This window comes from Phyllobates terribilis, unplaced genomic scaffold, assembly GCF_046119375.1.
Source record: "Phyllobates terribilis strain yellow unplaced genomic scaffold, ASM4611937v1 Scaffold_4__5_contigs__length_816908805, whole genome shotgun sequence".
In the NCBI taxonomy this organism is placed as follows: domain Eukaryota; kingdom Metazoa; phylum Chordata; class Amphibia; order Anura; family Dendrobatidae; genus Phyllobates; species Phyllobates terribilis.
The window spans coordinates 570423929-570444981 of record NW_027362764.1 but is presented as its reverse complement, the minus strand read 5'-3'; the positions used below and the strand labels follow the sequence as shown (position 1 = coordinate 570444981).

Sequence of the window (21053 nt, the reverse complement as noted above, 5' to 3'; positions counted from 1 at the left end):
ACATAAATGTATTCATTTTATGCGGTGGTCCTTAATATGTACACATCAAGGGAACCGAAGTAAGGCCATTTTTTCCCGTTGCAGATTTGGTCAGCGGTTTGTTGAAAAGGGGTTGCGTGAGGAAATTAAAATTTTTATATTTTATTTTTTTAGTCTTCTAAGGGAAGTTTGATGTTTGCCACCATGTGATCGCATTGCAAGGGGTAATTGTTGGTGCACGTGCGTATCGATAGTCGTGCCATTTAAATGCTACTGTCAGTGACTGCTGCTGTTACAGGCAATGTTCTCGCGCTTCTGCCAGGTATGGCGCTCCATACATGGGAATATGACCCAAGATGTACTATTATATCTAAAGTCGAGAACGATGTTAACAGGTTATAACTTTGTAGAAATTTTATGTATCCCCATAAAAAAAAAAAAAATTCCAGCAGATATAGGCTTTCTTTTGGTGATGTATATTATAGATTTTTTTTATCTCTAAATCTTACAAAAAGTTTAAAACATGTAAAGAAAACCCCCACAGTTTTAAATAAAGTCCTTAGAAATCTATGCCTATAGATTTACTCCTATACTTGCTCTAATTACATGGATACCAAATATGCTGGTGTATTTTTTTAATGATGTACCATCAGTATTTATATAATGATGAAACTAATTGATGAATTTTTTATTTAAAAGAGAAATTTTATGCTCAAAAATTGGATATGGCTTGGCATTACTCTGTAGGCCATATCATAAACGTAATTAAATTTTTCTAATCTAAACTAATTTCATTACTATGTACAGGTATATGGGTATTGCTTGACCTTTTGCCCACTAGTTTGGGTTTCTTTGCTGCTAAAAATTATATGGAATGCTAAAACATATATATTTATACATATTTTTTTACTTTGGCAACAGCTCTCATGACAAGTTTTTACTTCTCTCACAAGATTAGAGAAGAGAGGCCGGGGATCTGTGGGAGTGTACAGCCCAACACCTTACTGTTAGCCAGGTTTTGAATACTTTTATAGGCCTATCACATCTGACAGTGGTGACAAGCCTTTACAGCTTTCCTCTGTGCCCCAGCTGTCAGTTCACAGCGGGAGCACAGAGATTTCAATGCAGCTTGCATATCAGCGGTCAATAAGGTGTTAAAAGCTAACTCTTAAACTTGGAAAAAAACATTTTTTATATCTTATTTGTTACTTTGAATTACAGATAATGCATGTTTTAGGCTGGAATCTTGCATCCTTCAACTTATTCATAGTATAATGCACTCTTCACTAATGTTAATGTGGCGACCCTGCGGGTCCAGTTGCCACAGAGGTATTGCATCTCAGCCAGAGGTGTGGTACCCCACTATCAGGTAAGGAGGGAGCACTATCCGGGACCCAAACACTCACATCCAACACACACCACTCCATGAGGGAGGGTCCAGATAGTTCCTAAGGGAGAGTACAGACCCGGTCCCTGTTTGGAGTTGGAACTAAGTAGAGGAGGTGGATGGAGGAAGTAGTTTAGGGGAGCACTGAAAGAAGAGTATAAAAGAAGGGTAGAAACATCTAGAAGGAGTTCTGTCTGAGGGAATTCCTGGTTCCAGTACTTGGAGCAGGAGTTCAGGGAGTGAGGTGTAGGGCCCAGTCAGAGAGGCCCAGTAGAAGAGTGAGGAGGGCTCCAGAGAGAGAGGATCCTAGGGACACAGGAAGTGCGGAGTCCACCCGTGCGCCCAAGTTCACACTGACCGTGAAGGGATCCGGCCCCAGACTAGTGGAGGACTGCAAGACTCAGTTAGCAAACTGGAGGTTGCGGTATCTTCACGTGCCGTAGTTAAACACCACACACATTCGCTGAAAAGGTGGCTATATAGGACAAAGGGGGACAGAAAAGACATCGCCCAACAAGACCCGCGGCCACTGGCTCGGGACACTGTGTGTGAGGCACAGGGCAGGAGGGCGAGAGCCAGCGCAGAGAGACAACCCGGGAAGGTACATAAAAAGGGGTCCCATTCAAGTGCACCCAAGTTATGAGAGTTGGCAGGATCACTTCCCCCGGAGGACACAGGACGACGTGGGCGGTTATAATCTGGCAGTTGTAACCCGGAGCATCTTAATAACTGTGAGTAAACACTTGAAGACTGCACCCCGCTGTGTCCTTCACTTAATTGCTGCGTCACCTGCCTTGCACAACACCAACATCTCAAATCATTTATTTAACTGCCCTGAGGCCTAGCTCTACCCGGGGAGAGCTGAACCATCTTCGCTGCGTCACCAACAGCATCAGTGGATCTGAATGGCAGCGGCGGCCATCTATAGCCGCATACCATGGGTGGCGTCATAAACTTTATCCCCAAAACTTTATTCCCCTTTTCTTTAATTATTGACCGCCCTGGGCCACGGACCGGGTCACTGCCGCCGTGACTACCCCAATAGAACCGACCGGCCCGGCTACCGAGTACCCCACGGCCCCAGGGGGCACGTTATTAATATATTAGCACAGTTTTATTTCTCAATGGTTTTACCCTTCTGCAGCCTATGAAGGCTCTGTTCTCCCATTTGCTGACAGGTACTCATCACTGATTTTTGAGAAGTGTGTGACTTCTCCCTCCTGCCAAGTCTTTCATGGATACTCCCTACCTCTGTGCACTGAAACACTGACTATTAAAATGTTTTCTCCCTTCTGCTGACTTCTGTGTCTACCTTCATTTTTATCAATATTGTGATACATACATACTGTGTCATCTGCCTTTATTAAATACTGGGATGGTTATTTCCCTCTCCACACTTATTGGTGTACAACCTCTTTTTTTTACTCTGCCGTCACTATCTAAAGGAAGTGAAAGGGAGAACAAAGAGGGCCAGAAGGGTATGTGCACACGATCAGTGTTCACTGCGGATTGGACGCAGCGCAAGTGCTCTGCGTGCAATCCGTAGCAGCCAGATGTTACAGCATAGTGGATGGGATTTATACAAATTTCGTGTCCACTATGCGTTTGAGTCACACCCGCAGAAAATGACATGCAGCGCGCCTTTCCAGACTGCAGTATATCAATTTTTCCGGCGGGTCCGCATGTGGGCTTTCCCCATAGACCTAATCTCTTTTGGAAAGTCTGCAGGTGAAAAAAAAAAGAGGCCGGAGCTCATTTGCATAATGAGCGGAAGCCGGAGGCGGCTTCTCTGAAGCCGGCTCCGGATAGTCTGCACATACCCTAATAGTGAGGAGTACTGTGCTGTCGGATCAATATTAAAAGCAACAGGAAAATCAGGTATGTGGAGGGGTTACACATGCTTCTCCGGCGACAAAATGTTAGGAAATTTATAAAGACGACTATTTATAGCTGAATTTAGAAATAAACAATAAAAAATATCAGTGCAAAGATATACATATCAGTACAAAAATATATTCATTCATACTTCTTTTTCTTTAAAGTACTGGTTTGGCCTAAAATACAGACTATAGATCAAAATTGTATAGTGCCAGCGGTATCATTTTGCATACATATAAAGTATCACTAAACTCTTAACTGTATAACATTTCAGTCTCTGGAGAAGAGAATGAGAGGGGTGCTCCTCTGAAAAAATGAGCTCTGCTTATTCTTTGTTACCCCTTTAATGGCATTTAAAAGGGCATTTTAGTTTAGACAAATTGTCACCTATCCTCTGTGTAACCATCCGCTCTACTCAACTCTCTCCTGCCTTCAGTCTTTAGGAGGGGAAGAAATGTGGGCCATTCTTGTAATCAGTAAGGATCCCAGTGCTCAGTCCCATACCATTCTAATCCAGTGGTCAGGTGATAATTGTCTAAAATGGATTACCCCTTTAAGCTTATATTTTGGAAGAATTTCCCAGTGTTTATGTCAACAGTACTGCACAACTGGCCTAAGTAATGCAAAAGATGTACACTGTAGGAAGAAAAGTATTAGTAGAATTGCAATATTACAGAAAACACAAAAAGTTTACTCACCTGGTAATATACACACTGGAGTCATTACTATAATCAACTAATGCATGTTTGCAATGTGAAGAGCATGAATGGTGACCTATAGAAGCATGTTGTATGCAATCTGATATGAGCAGTTGTTCTGAATCATGGTTGGATGATATACACATAGCTAGGTGATTAACTTAATCAGTAAACTATTAAATTTTTCACAGTTTCAGTCCATTGAAGATAAGAGTGAATCATGATTCAACATTCTTAGATGAACTAAGGAATGTGGACAAATGATGGGAATTGCAGTCGCCAATATGTCTTTTACCGATTGTGACAGTGAGACAGGATACAGAATAGTGAATACAATTATTTAGACTATTCTGCAATATTAACAGCTAGGATCGAACCAGGATAGAACTACTACACAATTTTATGTTGGGTTCTTTTATTCTGCATTGTTCTATAAATGTTTATTAGTAGGAATGTCATGTATTGTGCATGTTACTCTTATCTAGGTTTGCTGCTCAGTAACCTCAGAAGTTATAATATTTGAAAAAGAAAGTTTTCCCACTGGACACACACAGTTCCTGATAAGTGCCTTATTCCTTACCAGGTGTAAACAAACAAATACACAGCGAGAACTTACTTTGGTAATGTGTGTAGTAGTTGTAGTGCCAAGAGTTTCTGAAGTAATTGTCTGAGCGCTCATTAATACACCAGGATCTGTATCAGGACGGGATACCATCTAAAAACAAAGTGATGCAAGGACTTGGGTTTAATAGCAACATAAAATATTTTTGGGACCTCTGTACTTTGGGGTATATTGTGGACACTAGACCTAAATTATATATGAATCCAACATGTAAAATATACATAAATATTCACAAATGCACATGTGTTATCCTGTATCACATCACATGCAGTCAGTGTTAGTTTACAGGTGCGTAGACTACAATTTAATAGACTTTCAAGCTTTTAGCAGTTTCTAGAAGTTCAGCCTGATGTCATCAAAAGAGCACAAGTATTTATTTGTGAATATTACTGAAAATATTAGCTTTATTTCATTATACAGAGCTCAATATCCCCTAGTCACACATAGATTTGGAGGAAGATGAGGACTTCCATGGTGTAAAGGCATGCGCCAAGCCTATCAATGTTTTACACATTTAAAACATCATTTCTTAGCACCTACACCAAAACTTAAAAATGACAAGAAAAGGGGGTGTGGGTAATCTTTTAACATGAAATACAACATATTTATGAATACATTTCTATAGAAAGCTGTAAAAAAAAAGTCGCTTTTTAGATCAAAGGAGTTCACCAGTGAAGATAGGTGATAATCTTATTGATTGATGCGGTCTGTCCACTGGGACCCACACTGATCAGCAAAACAGGGAATTTTTATGCCCATCAGAATGCGGAGAGGCAGAACATATGGCTGACCACCGCTCCATTCTTTCAATATGGGGCTGTGGAGCATTGGTTTCGGCTTTATCCGGCAGCCCCATAGTCCATTCTAATGAGACTAACAGTGTCAATGGAGGGATAAAAATTCCCTGTTCTGCTGATCCGTGCAGGTCACATTGGTCTGATCCATATTGATCAATCGGCTATCACATATTCTATGGATAGGTGATAACTTATCTTCACTAGAGAACCCCATTAACGTCTGACATTTTCTTCATTGGTCTAATGCTCATTTCTAAGATTGAGAAGTGCACTAATTTGCCCCAAAGTCATCATTAAGGTGAGATATTTGTTACATATGGAGTAGTGATTACAATAAACATTTGGCCATAGTTACATCATTTTTGATAAATGTGGGCCAGTATGCAGGAAGCTTCCAAACTCCCTAAAGTGGAGGGAGGGTTTTTGTTATTTCTACATCTCTACAGGGGGGGTGGAGCTCTTTATCAGAAAAGCAAAACTTTAACCACTATAAAGATATAATATGGAAAAATGGCAGTTTTGGACATATTTAGATTAAAAGAACAAAATTATTTTCAAAAGGAGTAATTCACATATGCAGTGAAATAAATGATAATCATCAAATAAATATAATAAAAGCGCAGAGGTTCTCTATCTTATTGGCGAGGAACATACCCCCAGCTACAGTATCTGCACTACATGCTACTAAGCCGCTTTCTGATGGTACAGTATCCACTTTTCATAGAAAAAAAGCAGAATGTAAAGAACAATTTTAAATAAATGTAAACTTTTTAATTTAATGCTAATAGCCATTTCCTTACAAGAATTTTAAGTCTGATTTAAGTTAATGACCATCATGTAAAAGTCAGATGATAAATGCAGCTTCAGGATGTGAATTCATTTGTTGTATTAAATGGCAATGGAAATGTACACAGAGTAATGGCTTGCATCATCACAAATTATTTGAGAGCTGTTTTGTCTTTACATTATCTTCATCTTTTTGCAGTATGTCACTTTTATACATTTTAGTGCAACATGTAGGCATAGCAGCACAATTAATAAAACCATTGGGCTGGATCCTTGCGACTTTCAACTACTTATAGTAGTCTTATGGCTGGTACAAAAGCTTCAACTGCGCCCACAACACAACAGATGTTCTGAAAAGCTATTGATATCGTGCCTCCAAGCATACTGCACACCATGCTATTCTACATAGGATAGAATGCTCTTTGGGGCCATAAGTTGTAGAGGCAGCTGCTATTTCAGCTGTAATTGTAGTTGCACCTTTGCAAATACAGACGTGGACAAAACTGTTGGTACCCTTCTGTTAAAGTAAGAAAACCCACAATGGTCACTGAAATAACTTGAAACTGACAAAAGTAATTTTCAATTTAAATCGTACTGAATATCAACTAATGAAATTCAGACATCGCTTCTGATTTGTGGTTCAAGAGAAAAATGTAAAATAAAAAAGGAAACCGATGAAAATGGCCTGGAGAAAAATGATGGTTCCCCTAGAAAAGATTGAAAATAATTTGATAATAGGGACTGTGAAGAATATTGGAAATATAACTCCATGTCAATCATTTGTATCCTATTTGGCATGGGATTGTAATCACCCATTCAGTGTGCAGTTGTAACAGAACAGCTAGCAACAGCAGGGGAGGGGGTCAAGAGTAAAAAAAAACTGAGTGACAGATTTCTCACCTTGAGCCAGCTCAGCTCAGAACAAAGGGCTTGCTTGCCATTTGGATACCATGTGGTCTGATTCATCTATGATTTCATAAGAAGAATATGGACTTATCGTATGTCCTAGCTGTACATCATATACATGTCAGATCTCCAAACCGGATATTGTCCAGTGTCCCGATCCGTTCTGGCCTCACAGGGTGGTGAGCTACTTAGAATATCTGGTGGGAAACAGGGCTGGATCTGGTGAGATCAGAGCTGCCTCACTAGGACCGTCCATTAAGAAGGTATGACCCAGCTGAAGTTTTGGAGTTATTATCTGTCAGGGGCACAGGGAAGGGACTCAGTTTCAGCCCAGAGGGCAGGTACCCATAGGAGATATAAGTTAGAGTAAGGCCAGGTGGCTCTCTCTCTGATACGGCCACTTCGAATGGGGGGCTCATGTCGAGTAACGTGCTGCAAAAGACCGAAAACCTGTTGGAAGCTTAGGTTCCCATGAGGCCCGGCGCACACATGGTCAGATGTCACCAGTATTTGACATGATTCATCTGCTTATACCTTTTGTCCTACCACTATTGTATTTGCATCTCTGACCATTATATCTGAATAACCCTTGTGTACATAGTGTATTGTCTAGCCTGCCCTTAAGGCAATTAAATATATAATTTAACCTTGGGTTGCTCTTTTATCTCGATCCACAAGTCCGTTTTTCAGGTTAATTTCGCATGCTACCGGGGCTGGTTTCTGGCCCGATATAATTCCCGTTAACGGACCGGGCTTATATCGAATAGGAACTGGTGGCGGCTATACTGGGCTGATAAGGTTCGGTTTCACTGGGGCTATTGAAAGCGGCCTCTCAGCCTGTCAGGAATGTGAGCAATTGAGTGGGCCACCTCTTCTCACTCCCTGTACCTTCCTGAGCCTGTGAGGACAGGGGGTGTCTGTGTAAAACTGTACCAATCTGACCTTACGTGTCCCCGAGTGGTGCGAGACATCACGTTGGTGCAAAGTGAGGATCCATATCACGTGATCCGTCTGACGTAATAATGACGTCAGGCGGGAGGCAAGGTGTAACTCCTTCAAAGGGACATGTTAAACTAAAGGTGTGTCCTGTAATTAGCATCACAGGTGTCTAAAAACTTGTAATCAGTCAGTTCAGTGTGTCCAATAATAGAGTGAAAAGTAATCACTGTGCTGTTTGTTATCATGGTGTGTACCACACTGTAAGTGATAACTGTATTTGGTATGTAACCCCTTCTTATGTACAGCACCATGGAATCAATGGCACTATATAAATAAATAATAATAATAATAACACTGAACATGGACCAAAGAAAGTTAAGGAAAGAGTTGTCTCAGGAGAGTGGAAAGAAAATTATAAACAAACAATGTTAAAGGTAATGATTTTCATGTTACTACAGTTGCACATATTACTCAGAAGTTTAAAGTCTACGGAAAATCCAAATAGCGATTGGCACTCCACTCCTTGTGGTGAACGTGGAAAGGAGTTACATATAGGCGAACAACTCCCGGCACTCACATATAACTCTAATCTAAGCATTGGACAATTCTAGAGTGGCCTTCTGTGAGCCCTGATCTAAATCCTTTTGAACATCTGTGGATGGAGCTGAAACATGCAGTGTGGAGAAGGCACCCTTCTAAGCTGAGACAGCTGGAGCAGTTTGCTCATGAGAAGTGGGCCAAAATACCTGTGGACAAGTGCAGAAGTCTCATTAAGAGTTACAGAAATCGTTTGCAGTGGCTGCCTCAAAAGGTTGTGCAACAAAATATTAAAGCACCACTCCAGTGTTTTTTTTTTATTGCAGCGCTGGAGTGGTGCTTTAAATCTAAATCCCATGTCTCATACTCACCTTCTGGCGTCTTCATCTGTTATCATCGCCGCTTTTGTCGGTATGTAGAAGTTTGTGACCTGCCGGCTACTCCAGTGTTTGCTAGACCGAGCCGGAGATCACAGCTCAATACAAGTCTATGGGAGCCTTGTTCTGGCTCTCACAGACTTGCATTGAGAGCTTATGACGTAGCTTCTGTCTTCCGGCCAGTAAGAAGCTGTGCTCAGTAAGTGGCTCCACAGGACCAGAGAGACACCAAAAAAAAATGTAAAGATGCCGGAGGGCGAGTATAATGCCATGGGCAGAGGACTTAGATTTAAAGCGCCACTCAAGCGCTGAATGAAAACAAAATGCTGGACTGGTGCTTTAAGTGAAAGGTAGCATCATTTTTGTCCAGGTCACTTTCATTAGTTTTTTTTTTTTATTTTCTTTTGAACCACAATTCAAAAGCATTGTCTGATTTTCATTAGTTGATATTTAGTAAATTTAAATTGAAAATTACTTTTGTCAATTTCGAGTTATTTCAGTGACCATTGTGGGTTTTTCTTACTTTAACAGAAAGGTACCAACAATTTTGTCCATGTCTGTTTTTATAGAAAATCTGCATAACTCTGTCCACTTGAACATGCCCCCAACTTATTATATACATTAAATATAGAAGAAAAATTTTGAAGAATAAAAAAGTTAGACTATAACGTTTCAATTAGCAGTTAAAAAAATTAGATTAAATATTTTTTCTGATACTGTTTCTTGTGTGCCAAAATTATACAAGAGATACTACTAATCTGGTATAGACATCTGGAGGACTAATAACATTGCCATATCAATGCTGACATCAGCTAACAACACTGCGATCTCTATTTTGCAGTCAGGTGATCAATACTAGAGATGTGTAATATAAATTATATGTATGAATATTTAGGCATTGCAATTTATGTTCAAAAATGTGTTGAGTATAAATGTATTAGGGTAGTGGTTATGCAACACAAAGCTTGATACTGTGGTTTGGATAATGCATAATAGTAAAAGGTTGAAAACTGTCATTTACCATATTTGATATCCTTATTATAAAGTACTGTACATGAGACATTTCATATTGAGGCTTTAATACATGATACAAAAAGAAATAATGAGGTATAATGTAAGGACCAAAATTAGAAAGGTATAGCAAAGACACAACCTATTTTATGTCATAGATGTTTACAACTAGGGAAACTAGCTTTAGAAAGGTTGTCCACTACTTTTTGATTGATGACCTATCCTTAGGATAGGTCATCAATGTCTGATCGGCTGGGGTCCGATAACGGGCATCCCCGCCGATCATCTGTTATTGACGGCCGCAGGCCGAAAGTACTCACTTGTGGAGCTTGCTGTCTTCTGATAGTGACCGCTGTATGGTGCTACACATTTGCTTCCTATTGATTCATTGATTCATAACCTCAAGAGAAATGTGCTGTCTTCCTGGAGCAAAAATTAAAGATGTGTCTGACAGGATATCAAGACTCTTCAGACCTACAGATCACTACCCATTCCTGCTAATACATGTGGGGACAAATGACACCGCAAGAAAGGACCTGGAAACCATCTGCAGTGACTTTGAAGACTTAGGCAAGAAAGTGAAAGAATTGGGAGCGCAGGTGGTCTTCTCATCCATCCTCCCAGTGGATGGTAATGGAACAATGAGGTGGAATAAGATTCTACAGGTGAACAACTGGCTACGTCGATGGTGCAGTCAACAAGGATTTGGATTTCTGGATCACGGAATGAATTACCTATACGATGGACTACTTGCTAGAGATGGGGTGCACCTTACGAAGACTGGAAAACATGTACTTGGAAGTCGCCTTGCTACACTCATCAGAAGAGCTTTAAACTAGAACAATGTGGGAAGGGAAGCAAAAGGCCAGAAAAAGCCATACAGCTGACAAATACTATTGAGATCTCTGCTACTGGAAGTGGAAAGGAAGAACAAAGACAAAACAATTTAAATAATAAAAATATGGGAGGAAGAGAAACCAATCACAAACTAAAATGTTTTTACACAAATGCACAAAGCATGGGCAACAAACAAGGAGAATTGGAACTACTAATGCAGGAAAAGAAATATGATGTCATTGGAATCACTGAAACTTGGTGGGACGATACACATGATTGGAATAAAAGGCTAAAAGGATACAACTTATTTGCAAGAAACAGACTTGATAAACGAGGAGGAGGTGTCGCATTGTATGTTAGAAAAGCGTATATCTGCACAGAGATTGAAGCTTCAGAGACTGGGAGTTCTGTGGAAACTGTTTGGGTAAGAATACAAGGAGAGAACAACGGAAAGGACACCATTGTAGGCATTTACTACAGGCCACCTGGGCAAGCTGAAGATATGGATGAACTCTTTATGTATCAAATGACCAAGTTCTCCAAAAAATATGACATAGTGGTCATGGGAGATTTCAACTATCCAGACATTTGTTGGGAATCTCTCTCAAGTAAAACTAACAGGTCAAGCAAATTCTTATCCTCTCTTGCTGACAACTTTATCTTCCAAAAGGTAGGGGAGAAAACAAGGGGATCTGCTACTTTGGATCTAATCCTTATAAACAGGGAGGAAATGGTTGAGGAGGTAAAGGTGGCTGGGACCCTAGGAGGCAGCGATCATGCTATTATAGAATTTTGGATAACTAGAGGAGGAAGACATGTGAAGACTCAAACTTCAAGGTTAGATTTTAGAAAGGCAGATTTTAAGAGACTCAGAAAGAGAATAGGAGGGATCCAATGGCTGGATGTCCTTAAGGACAAAAATGTCCAGGAAGGATGGGAAATTTTTAAAAATGAGATTCTCAAAGCACAATGGTTAACAATCCCGAAAAGTAGGAAGAATGGGAAGCATTTAAGGAAACCAGGATGGATGAACACAGAACTTAAACACATGCTAAAAAGAAAGAAAGAAAGAAATGTTTATTAAATGGAAAGAGGGAGGCATATCTAAAGAAGATTATAATGCAGTCTGCAGATCCTGCAGGGCACGTATCAGGTTAGCTAAAGCTGACAATGAATTAAGGCTTGCAAGAGATGTCAAAAGCAATAAAAAAGGATTTTGGGGGTATGTCAAAAGTAAAAGAAAAGTCAAAGATGCTATAAGATTTTTACAGGATGAAAATGGAGAAATGGTAAGAGAGGATGTTGAGAAGGCCGAACTTTTTAATTCCTATTTTGCATCTGCTTTCTCTCAGAAAGAAAATGTAACATCAACTGATCTTCACTGTCCTTTTAAAGGAATAGAAGAATCCAAGTTATCTGTAAACAGAAAGATTGTGAGGGAATATTTAGCTAACATAAATGAGTTCAAGTCTCCAGGTCCAGATGAATTACACCCCAGAGTACTGAAGGAGATCGTAGAAGAAATTTTAGAACCACTCTCCATAATCTTTGAAAATTCTTGGAGAACAGGAGAAGTCCCAGAAGACTGGAGAAGAGCAAATGTTGTTCCTATCTTCAAAAAGGGGAAGAAGGTGGACCCAGGGAACTATAGGCCGGTGAGTCTGACTTCTATACCAGGAAAGATCTTTGAACAAATTATTAAACAACATGTATGTAAGTACATGGATAAGAATGAAGTGATTAACCAGAGTCAGCATGGGTTTGTAACTAACAAGTCATGTCAGACTAACTTAATTTCCTTCTATGACAGAATCACTGACTGGGTGGATCAGGGAAATGCTGTAGATATAGTATATCTTGACTTCAGCAAAGCATTTGACAAAGTATCTCACACCATCCTTATTGAAAAAATGACCAAGTATGCAATGGACCCAGCAACTGTTAGGTGGATTCATAACTGGCTTAGTGATCGGACTCAAAGGGTGGTTGTAAATGGCTTCACATCCAGCTGGATGAATGTCTCAAGTGGGGTACCACAGGGCTCTGTCCTGGGACCTGTATTGTTCAACATCTTCATCAATGATTTAGATGAAGGAATTGAGGGTAAACTGATTAAATTTGCTGATGACACAAAGCTAGGAGGGATAGCTAATACTAGAGAAGAGAGAGAGAGGATTCAAAAAGACCTAAATAAACTGGAGCAGTGGGCAGCAACCAACAGAATGGTTTTTAACAGGGAAAAATGCAAAGTACTACATCTGGGCAATAAAAATGAAAAAAGCATATACAGAATGGGAGAAATAGAGCTAAGCAACAGTACATGTGAAATAGACTTAGGTATACTAATAGATCATAGACTGAACATGAGTCAACAGTGTGATGCAGCAGCAAAAAAGGCAAATACAATTCTGGGATGTATTAACAGAAGCATACAGTCTAGATCACGTGAAGTCATTATCGGTCTTTACTCCTCTTTGGTCAGACCTCATCTGGAATACTGTGTACAGTTTTGGGCACCACATTTTAAAAAAGACATAGACAAACTGGAACAAGTTCAGAGAAGAGCGACCAGAATGGTGACTGGTCTGCAAACCATGTCCTATGAGGAACGGTTGCAGGATTTGGGAATGTTTAGCTTGCAAAAAAGAAGACTGAGAGGAGACTTAATAGCTGTCTACAAATATGTCAAGGGCTGTCACATTGTAGAAGGATCATCTTTATTCTTATTTTCACAAGGAAAGACTAGAAGCAATGGGATGAAACTGAATGGGAGGAGACACAGATTAGATATTAGAAAAAACTTTTTGACAGTTAGGGTGATCAATGAGTGGAACAGGCTGCCAAGAGAGGTGGTGAGTTCGCCTTCAATGGACGTCTTCAAACAGAGGCTGGACAGACATCTGTCTGAGATGATTTAGTGAATCCTGCTTTGAGCAGGGGGTTGGACCAGATGACCCAGGAGGTCCCTTCCAACTCTACCATTCTATGATTCTATGATTTGAATAGGAGGCAGATGTGCAGCACCAAGCTTCGGCCACTACCAGAAGACAACCAGCTCCACAAGTGAGTACTTCTGGCCACCGGCACCGATAACAGCTGATCTTGGGGTGATAGGTGTCGGACCCCAGCCGATCAGACATTGATGGCCTGTCCTAAGAATAGGTCATCAATCAAAAAGTAGTGGACAACCTCTTTAAGTTCTGGAGCATTACCCTGCTCCCATTGAAATTATTGGTGGTTTCTCTGTAATGAATGCATAAATATGAAGAGTCCTTCAAAGGAAGATAATCTATCCAGCCAAACTTATCATAAAACTGTCAAGAACAACTACCATATTAAAAGAGTTGTCCAGGACTGTGATATTGATGACCTATGATTAGAGGTCAGATTACTGGGCATCTGTTATCAGCTCCGGCCCAATGTAAGCAGTGTACAGAGCCAAAACTGCACAGTGTCGTACATTGTATAGTGGCCATTTCTGGGTACTGGGTTTTGGCCCTTATTTACTTCAATAAGAGCCGAGCTGCAGGGCCAACACACAATGTATAGAGCTGTATTGTACCAGTTCTGTATATCGGTTACATCCCCCTGCTGCCGGAGCTGCAAACAACTGACCTGTTTACTGTGGTAAGTTACTTCTCAATGGCATAGCCGCTGAGCACAGTGACTGTCTGCAGTGGTGAGGAAGGCTGTCAACGTTACCACTGCAGCTAAAACACAAAGTCATAAGAAGCAGCGGAGAGCAGCATTGGAACGGTGGAAAGCGAGTTCCAGCTAGCTTTGTTATTTTACTTGCCTACCTGCATTTGGGGTCCACTTAGCTGAAACTGGACAACTCATTTAAATCATAGGATAACTGGGATTAGAGCCAAAGAAAAAAAAAGACACACAAAATTGGCACAAAAACACTGCACTGTGTGACCAAGGTGGGATAACATAGCAATTCGTTGAAAAAAAAAAATATATATATCTTTGTCACACAATGAGTGTTTGGGACAAGCGGCATGAAGTGAACGGATCCAAAAGGAAGATTTTCTATTAGGCTTGCCTTTTTTTCTACTGACCTTCTCATGCAAAGGCAAGAGCTTACACAGAATTAAAAATGATTTATCCGGATGCTGGACTTACTGAGATGTTCTGCAAGAAAAGATTAAAGGGTTTTCTAGGACTATCTTTAAAAAAGATCAGATCGGTTGGGATGCAACTTCTGCTACTCTGACTAATCACCTGATTGAAGGGATCATGTACAGCAGATACTTAATTGTTTACCAGGCATAGCTCAGCAAAGTTAGTCGTGGCTGTGCCTGGTATTACATCTCTCTGCAGCTTAAACCTCCCATACACATTAAACTAATGTAGGTTGCACCCACCAATATTGATGGGTTCAGCTGATTGTGTGATTTGTATGAGGGGCCCATACAATTTATTGTCAGGGAATTAAGGATCCTGCATGTCCAAATTTGGACTACTGATTCTTTTGTTCTTCTGCCACCACACGTCATCTCAGAGATCACAGGAGTGCTTGGCCGAACTAATGCTCCTGTGTATGGGAGAGCTGGCCGACATGGCAGTCTTCTAATGTGTATGTCGGGATAAGTCTCATTTAAGAAAATATGACTGAGTTGTGATTCCATGCACAGATGCTACAAACAGTACCAAGCTTGGCCTTGTAAACACTGAAGAGGCCGCTGTGCTTTTCAGATTGCCATGATCCTTCGATCAGTTGGTCAATTAAAGTGCTGGGAGTCAGAAGTCTACAGACCAATGTTGATGACCTCTTATTAAAATAGGTTATCAATTTTAAAAATCCTGGAAAAACCTCTTAAAATGTTTTAAATGCATTTGTGAAAGTATCGACACAGTGGCTCAGTGGTAAGGACTGTTGCTTTGAAGTGTTGGAGTCCTGGATACAAATCCCACCAAAGACAACATCTGCATAGAGTTTGTATGGTATTCGTTCCAGTTTCCTCCCACACTCCAAAGACATACTCATAAGGAATTTAGATTGTGAGCCCCAATGGGGAAAGTGGTGATGATGTAAAAGTGCTATGGAATTAATGGCGCTGTATAAGCTAGTAAAATATAGGAACCAACCCCTTTAATTTAATCATGCACAATCAGTGACAGTTTGTTAGCTAATTCTACCAAACACCATGTTTAGCTACCAAATCAGTTTTTCAAGCAAGTGCAATACATGAAAGTGCAATACATGAAAGTGCACAAAGAAACTGCATACAATAAGATAGTGAGTGATGTTTTTATGAATCCTAGTTCAAAATAAATCTAGACTGTGAAAATGAAGAAAAACAGCAGCAATCACAAGATACTATTTATCTTTGGTAAAAATACCTTTCTGTCTGCCACATTGTGGTCATGATATCATCCACTTACCCTTCACTGAACTCTGACCCTAAATTAATCAACACATTTACAAGGTGTTTTGTACTGTGCAAAGTTGAGCTCTTTGTCTTCCAAAATAGAAAGAAAATAGATTTTTATTTTTAAAAGATATACTTTTCCCCAGCACTATTTCCTGAAAGGGGCTGTCCACTTCTTGGACTGTCTGCTGGAGCCCGTGTGACATTATAGTCCTTACTTGCGTTCAGCTGACTGACAGCACATTGGGATGCATTTGTGAATTTGACAAATTTCTGGGAAAGATGGATGCATTGCTTCAGCCACACTATATCCTATGGACCAGCAAATCAACAAAATTGCGAAACAGGAAATTTTATTTGTTCACCCCGAAACTTGACCAGATCTGAGGGAAAAGCTCCATTTACTATTTAGATTCTGCTGTATACAATCAGATCCCCCTCACATCACAGTTTTCTCACAGAGAAAAGACTCTAACCAGATTTTGAGCTTACCATACTAACGTCAGAGTAAAACCGAGAAATCATTGGATTGGCTAATGACACATATTTGAGTAGCCTTATAATTTCATCTTCTGTCCGAAGGGATACGTCCTCTTTAAAGGGTTGGCCCACGAATAAAGTTCATTTTAATTAATAGATCTAAGAATAATAATAATTTCCACATTTGAATGTGTTTAAATAAAATGTTCCTGTGCTGAGATAATCTTATAAATGTGCCCCTGCTGTGTCCTGTGTAATGGCTGTGTCTGACCGTGCAGGAACATGGTCTGATCATACCACAGCTCCTGGGCAGGGGAGGAAGTAAAGAAGTATACAGGCATTACAGCAGGGGATCGCGAATGATTCTTTATTTGAGGTAAAACATTTTTGAAAAACAAGCAGTGAAATGTTTTACCTCACAGAAAGAATCAGCTGTGATCCCGTGCTGTGCTATCTGTATACTGTTTTTTGCTTCCTCCCCTGCCCAGGAGATGTGGTATGATCAGACCATGTCCCTGTACGGTCAGACACAGCCATTACACAGTACACAGCAGGGGCACATTTATAAGATTATCTCAGCACAGGAACATTTTATTTAAATATCCAATTGTGGAAATTATTATTATTCAAAGATGTATTTGTTAAAATCAACAATTAACTTTGTTTGTGGGAAAACCCCTTTAAGTAACTTATGTTTTTCTTCTGTTAAGATTACAAGGCATAGCTATTACAGGGCACAAACAATATTTATTACAGAGTAGTAACTGAAAATATTGAGCTTTTGAAATTCAATCTGAGGCTTCACTTAGTTTTTATTTTTACCTCTGAGGATTCATACGTAATGGTTTTTGTTTCTGTATGTATTACAGGTACATCCTTAGTAGCAATGTCAGGCTTCTCTGCTTCCGCAATAGTGCCAAAAGTGATGATCTCCGTTTTCACAAGGGGGGACTGGGAGCAGAGAAAAAGGGCAAGTTTTAAATAATGTTCCTTGTACAAAACAAGAATTTGTTCACTAGACCTGTCTTCACTGGACAATTATCAATAAGACGATAAATGATGAAAATTGGTTGTTAAAAAATAAAAATTGTTATTGTTTGTTAAATTTGCATTCCATATCAGTTAATAATCATAATGATGTAAATGTGCATGCCATGCCTGTGGTTTTGGGGGTCGGGGAGCATTAATTAAAAGTTCATAAAAATTGTCAAGTGTAACCAGGTCTTCACTTTCATTCATAGTACTGCTATAGTTTAATCTTTAGAACATTTGCAAACATAACAGAAAAACATGGAAATGAGTCACAATGTACCTGTTGGTATCTGACATAGAAGCCCTGAGCAATATGAATTCCCAGTCACTAATCTATTTTATATTGGAAGCTATAAATGCATCCCGCATTCAAGATTGAAAAGTCTTGAAAGTGGAACTCCTGCTGGTAAGGAGATTTTGAGGCAATACTGTGTGGAGAATTACAGCCAATCATGACATTATACTGACAAGGAGCCACAACTCCAAAACAGTACAGTCTACAAAAGGATGTCCATGATATGGCTGTGAACTCACTCACGTTTCAAGGTCGTTGCTGTCTTGTCACCTATAGATGGCACTAGAGACATTATTTTCCGTGATCAGTTATGCATTCTATTTCATCTTGCTAAATCACGTTTCATAATTATAGAACTATCAGGTATATTTTTCACATGAACTTTGTGATCTATCTTATAATGCATTCTATACTATTATTATTGAAACCAAATTTAAAACTTCAAAAAACAGAAATAAAAATCTGTTGTATTTTCTATATTAAAGGGGTGGTCCGAAGTCAAACTAAATTTTATCATAAATAACTATTTAGTGCCATAATCTAAGCTATTTTCTAATATACCTGTATTAAAAAATCACTACCATTCCCTGACTACTATCTAACTGCTATTCAATTTTTTTCCCTATTTCCTGCGATGACGCTTCATTTGAGAATCCCAGTACATGCTGAGATACTCAAACGAACGGTCATCAGGGGGCAGAAGCTGCGGTCACTGCCACAGCTTGCGCCCCCTCCCTGAAACAAAGTGTCGTTCGTGCCCCCTCCCTGAAACGAGTGACATTTGTTTCAGGGGCTGTGCACGCCCCTGCTGTGTTCCTCCCTGTGAGCTATGCAATTTGCACAGTGACGGCGTGAGCTCTGTTGTCGGCTCAGATCAGTAATAATCAGCTGGCGACAGAGCAATGTCAGAATACCTGGCGTGCAGGAGACTAGCGCCATTCTCGCTAGTGACGTCACTGGTCTCCTGCATGCCATGAATGTAACACACAGCCATGACCTGCAGGGTATGAAGCAGGCTCACCCCGTGAGCACGCTCCATCCACCCACTTCCAACTTGCACTGTACATGTACGGCGCATGTCGTGAATGGGTTAATCTTCACAATTGGTTTTGCACACATTTATTTAGTAAGAAATAAAAGTTATGTAAGATCACACAATATAAAGCCTCTGAACCGGAGTATGAAAGGAATCTAAAAAACGCTTCTCTCAAGAGTTATTAGATTTGTCAAAACATGGCTAGAGTCCTATCTCAGTGGTTATTCCAATAGTGGGTGCTCTTACTTTATCCTTTTACTTTATCTCTATGTACATCTTTAGGGTGCCTCAATTAGAAGTACGTCTGTCTTATGTCTGGTGCATCTTAATTTGAATCACCAGAGACAAAGACCCCGATTCATAAAGGCCAGCATTGTTCACCCTAGTCTTGATTAGGGGGCATATTGGAGTGAGACACGCCTGATTCACTAAGAGGAATGTGCCTCTTAATGAATCAGGTGAGTCTTAAAAGTTGTGTGCGCCTCCATGCTCCTCACCACAAATCTTACTGTAGTGAAGGACTGAAGTAAGATTTCTCGCGTAAAGTACACCATAGCATGTCATAAATTAGACAAGTGGGTGTTGCTACGTCCTGTTCTGCTAATTTGGTGAAGGTGGCCGAAAATGAAATGAAAACGCGAAATGTTGCGACTTTTCAAAGTGTTTTAAGTCAGAATATTCGCTTTCGTGATTCGCGGCCTAAGTCTTGAAGAGGAGTAGTGTTTAAGCCTTAAAACATAATTAATAAAATCTTAAAGTGAGTTTAAAACAAAGAAAACTTTTTACCAGCATTGCCAAACAAGAAGCAGGTTATAAGCAAACCTTTAAAATTTAGCAAATTGAAAAATATAATGGTAATGAAATGTGCAATGCTTTGAACAGCACAGACATGGGTTGCCAAACTGTATACATACGCAAGCATTAAATGAAAATACTTGACATCAGCCAGTTACCTCCTCGAGAGGCTTGCCATCCAACATATCATGAGATGTTTTGCCATGTTGCTCCTCTTGAGCATTGCTAGCAGCAGAAGCATCAGCAGCCCCATCTTCCTCTTTAGCAGCTTTCTCTGATAATGCAGCACCCACACTCTCTTTCAAGCCAGAAGCAATGATTGCGCTTGCCTGCTCTGCACCATCCACCTGCTCTGAAGCCAGATAGGCAGCATTCCCACTTGCATGCATAGCCCCCGTTTCCTCCAAACTGATTATTCCCCGCACAACCTTCTCTTTTGCTCTTTGCTCAGGGTCCTCCTTTTCGGTTAAGCCACTGGTTTCCCATTCTGTATTTGTTTCAATTTTCTGCAAGTAGAATAGCGCATCGTTAGCCGAGCAAAATGTATTCGTACTAAGAGTTTCACAATTTTTCCTGAAAAATCACCAATAGAAACTAAAAGTACTAAAATATTTATAGAACCATAGAAAAACAAAATCTAAATTATGCCTGTGAATACACTCATAAGAGGTGGAATATCATTTTCAAATTTTTAATGTAGCCAGAACATATATTGTAAATATGACTTTAGATGTCAACTTGTAATTGTAACTTGTTACATGTCGTAAACTTTTTTTTTTTTCATTAGCCATGTGATCTAAGACAATGACTTGCACATCTGGAACCTGATAAAGCATTTCTGTATTTTCAGGATATCTAATGGGCCACTAAATTAAGTATTTTAGCTAAAGTGAATTTACTTATGTTTTATATGTTTGGCATCCATTTCTAGGGTATAATAAAATACCACATAAGCTTCCTTGTCATATATAAGTATTTTATTTCTCTCTTGCTACTCATTTTATATCCCATTAAATGCAAAATGCTTAGCAATAGAACATCCATTACTTGGCACAAAATGGCCAGGAAGCTACATAATTTCGCCCTGCAAACTATACTCATCGTATATATTTCTAGACACATTTTATCTGTATGGTATTCAGAATATTATCTAAACGATTCTAAGTGTAGCAGTTATTGTAGCTTATTGTGTTATGGCAGTTGTGGAAATGCTACTCCCATAATACCCAATCCTTTCAGCATCAATTTTTAAAAGCAAAAGAAAATGACAATTTAAAGCTGGA

General features: G+C 39.8%; 1 protein-coding gene across 32 annotated transcripts in view; it reads right to left on the bottom strand.

Annotated features, from left to right (window-relative positions):
* EPB41L3 (erythrocyte membrane protein band 4.1 like 3) overlaps positions 1 to 21053 on the bottom strand; it is a 376691-nt gene that overhangs the window by 17428 nt on the left and 338210 nt on the right. For 27 of the 32 annotated variants that reach the window (XM_073679070.1, XM_073679072.1, XM_073679075.1 and 24 more), the window contains 3 exons: positions 19929 to 20276; positions 17435 to 17563; positions 4559 to 4657 (listed from right to left, as the gene is read on the bottom strand). In XM_073679070.1, the coding sequence (XP_073535171.1) occupies positions 4559 to 4657; positions 17435 to 17563; positions 19929 to 20276 (576 nt within the window). The remainder of the gene's footprint in view (positions 1 to 4558; positions 4658 to 17434; positions 17564 to 19928; positions 20277 to 21053) is intronic. The other 5 variants (XM_073679080.1, XM_073679097.1, XM_073679098.1 and 2 more) reach the window with 2 other exon arrangements.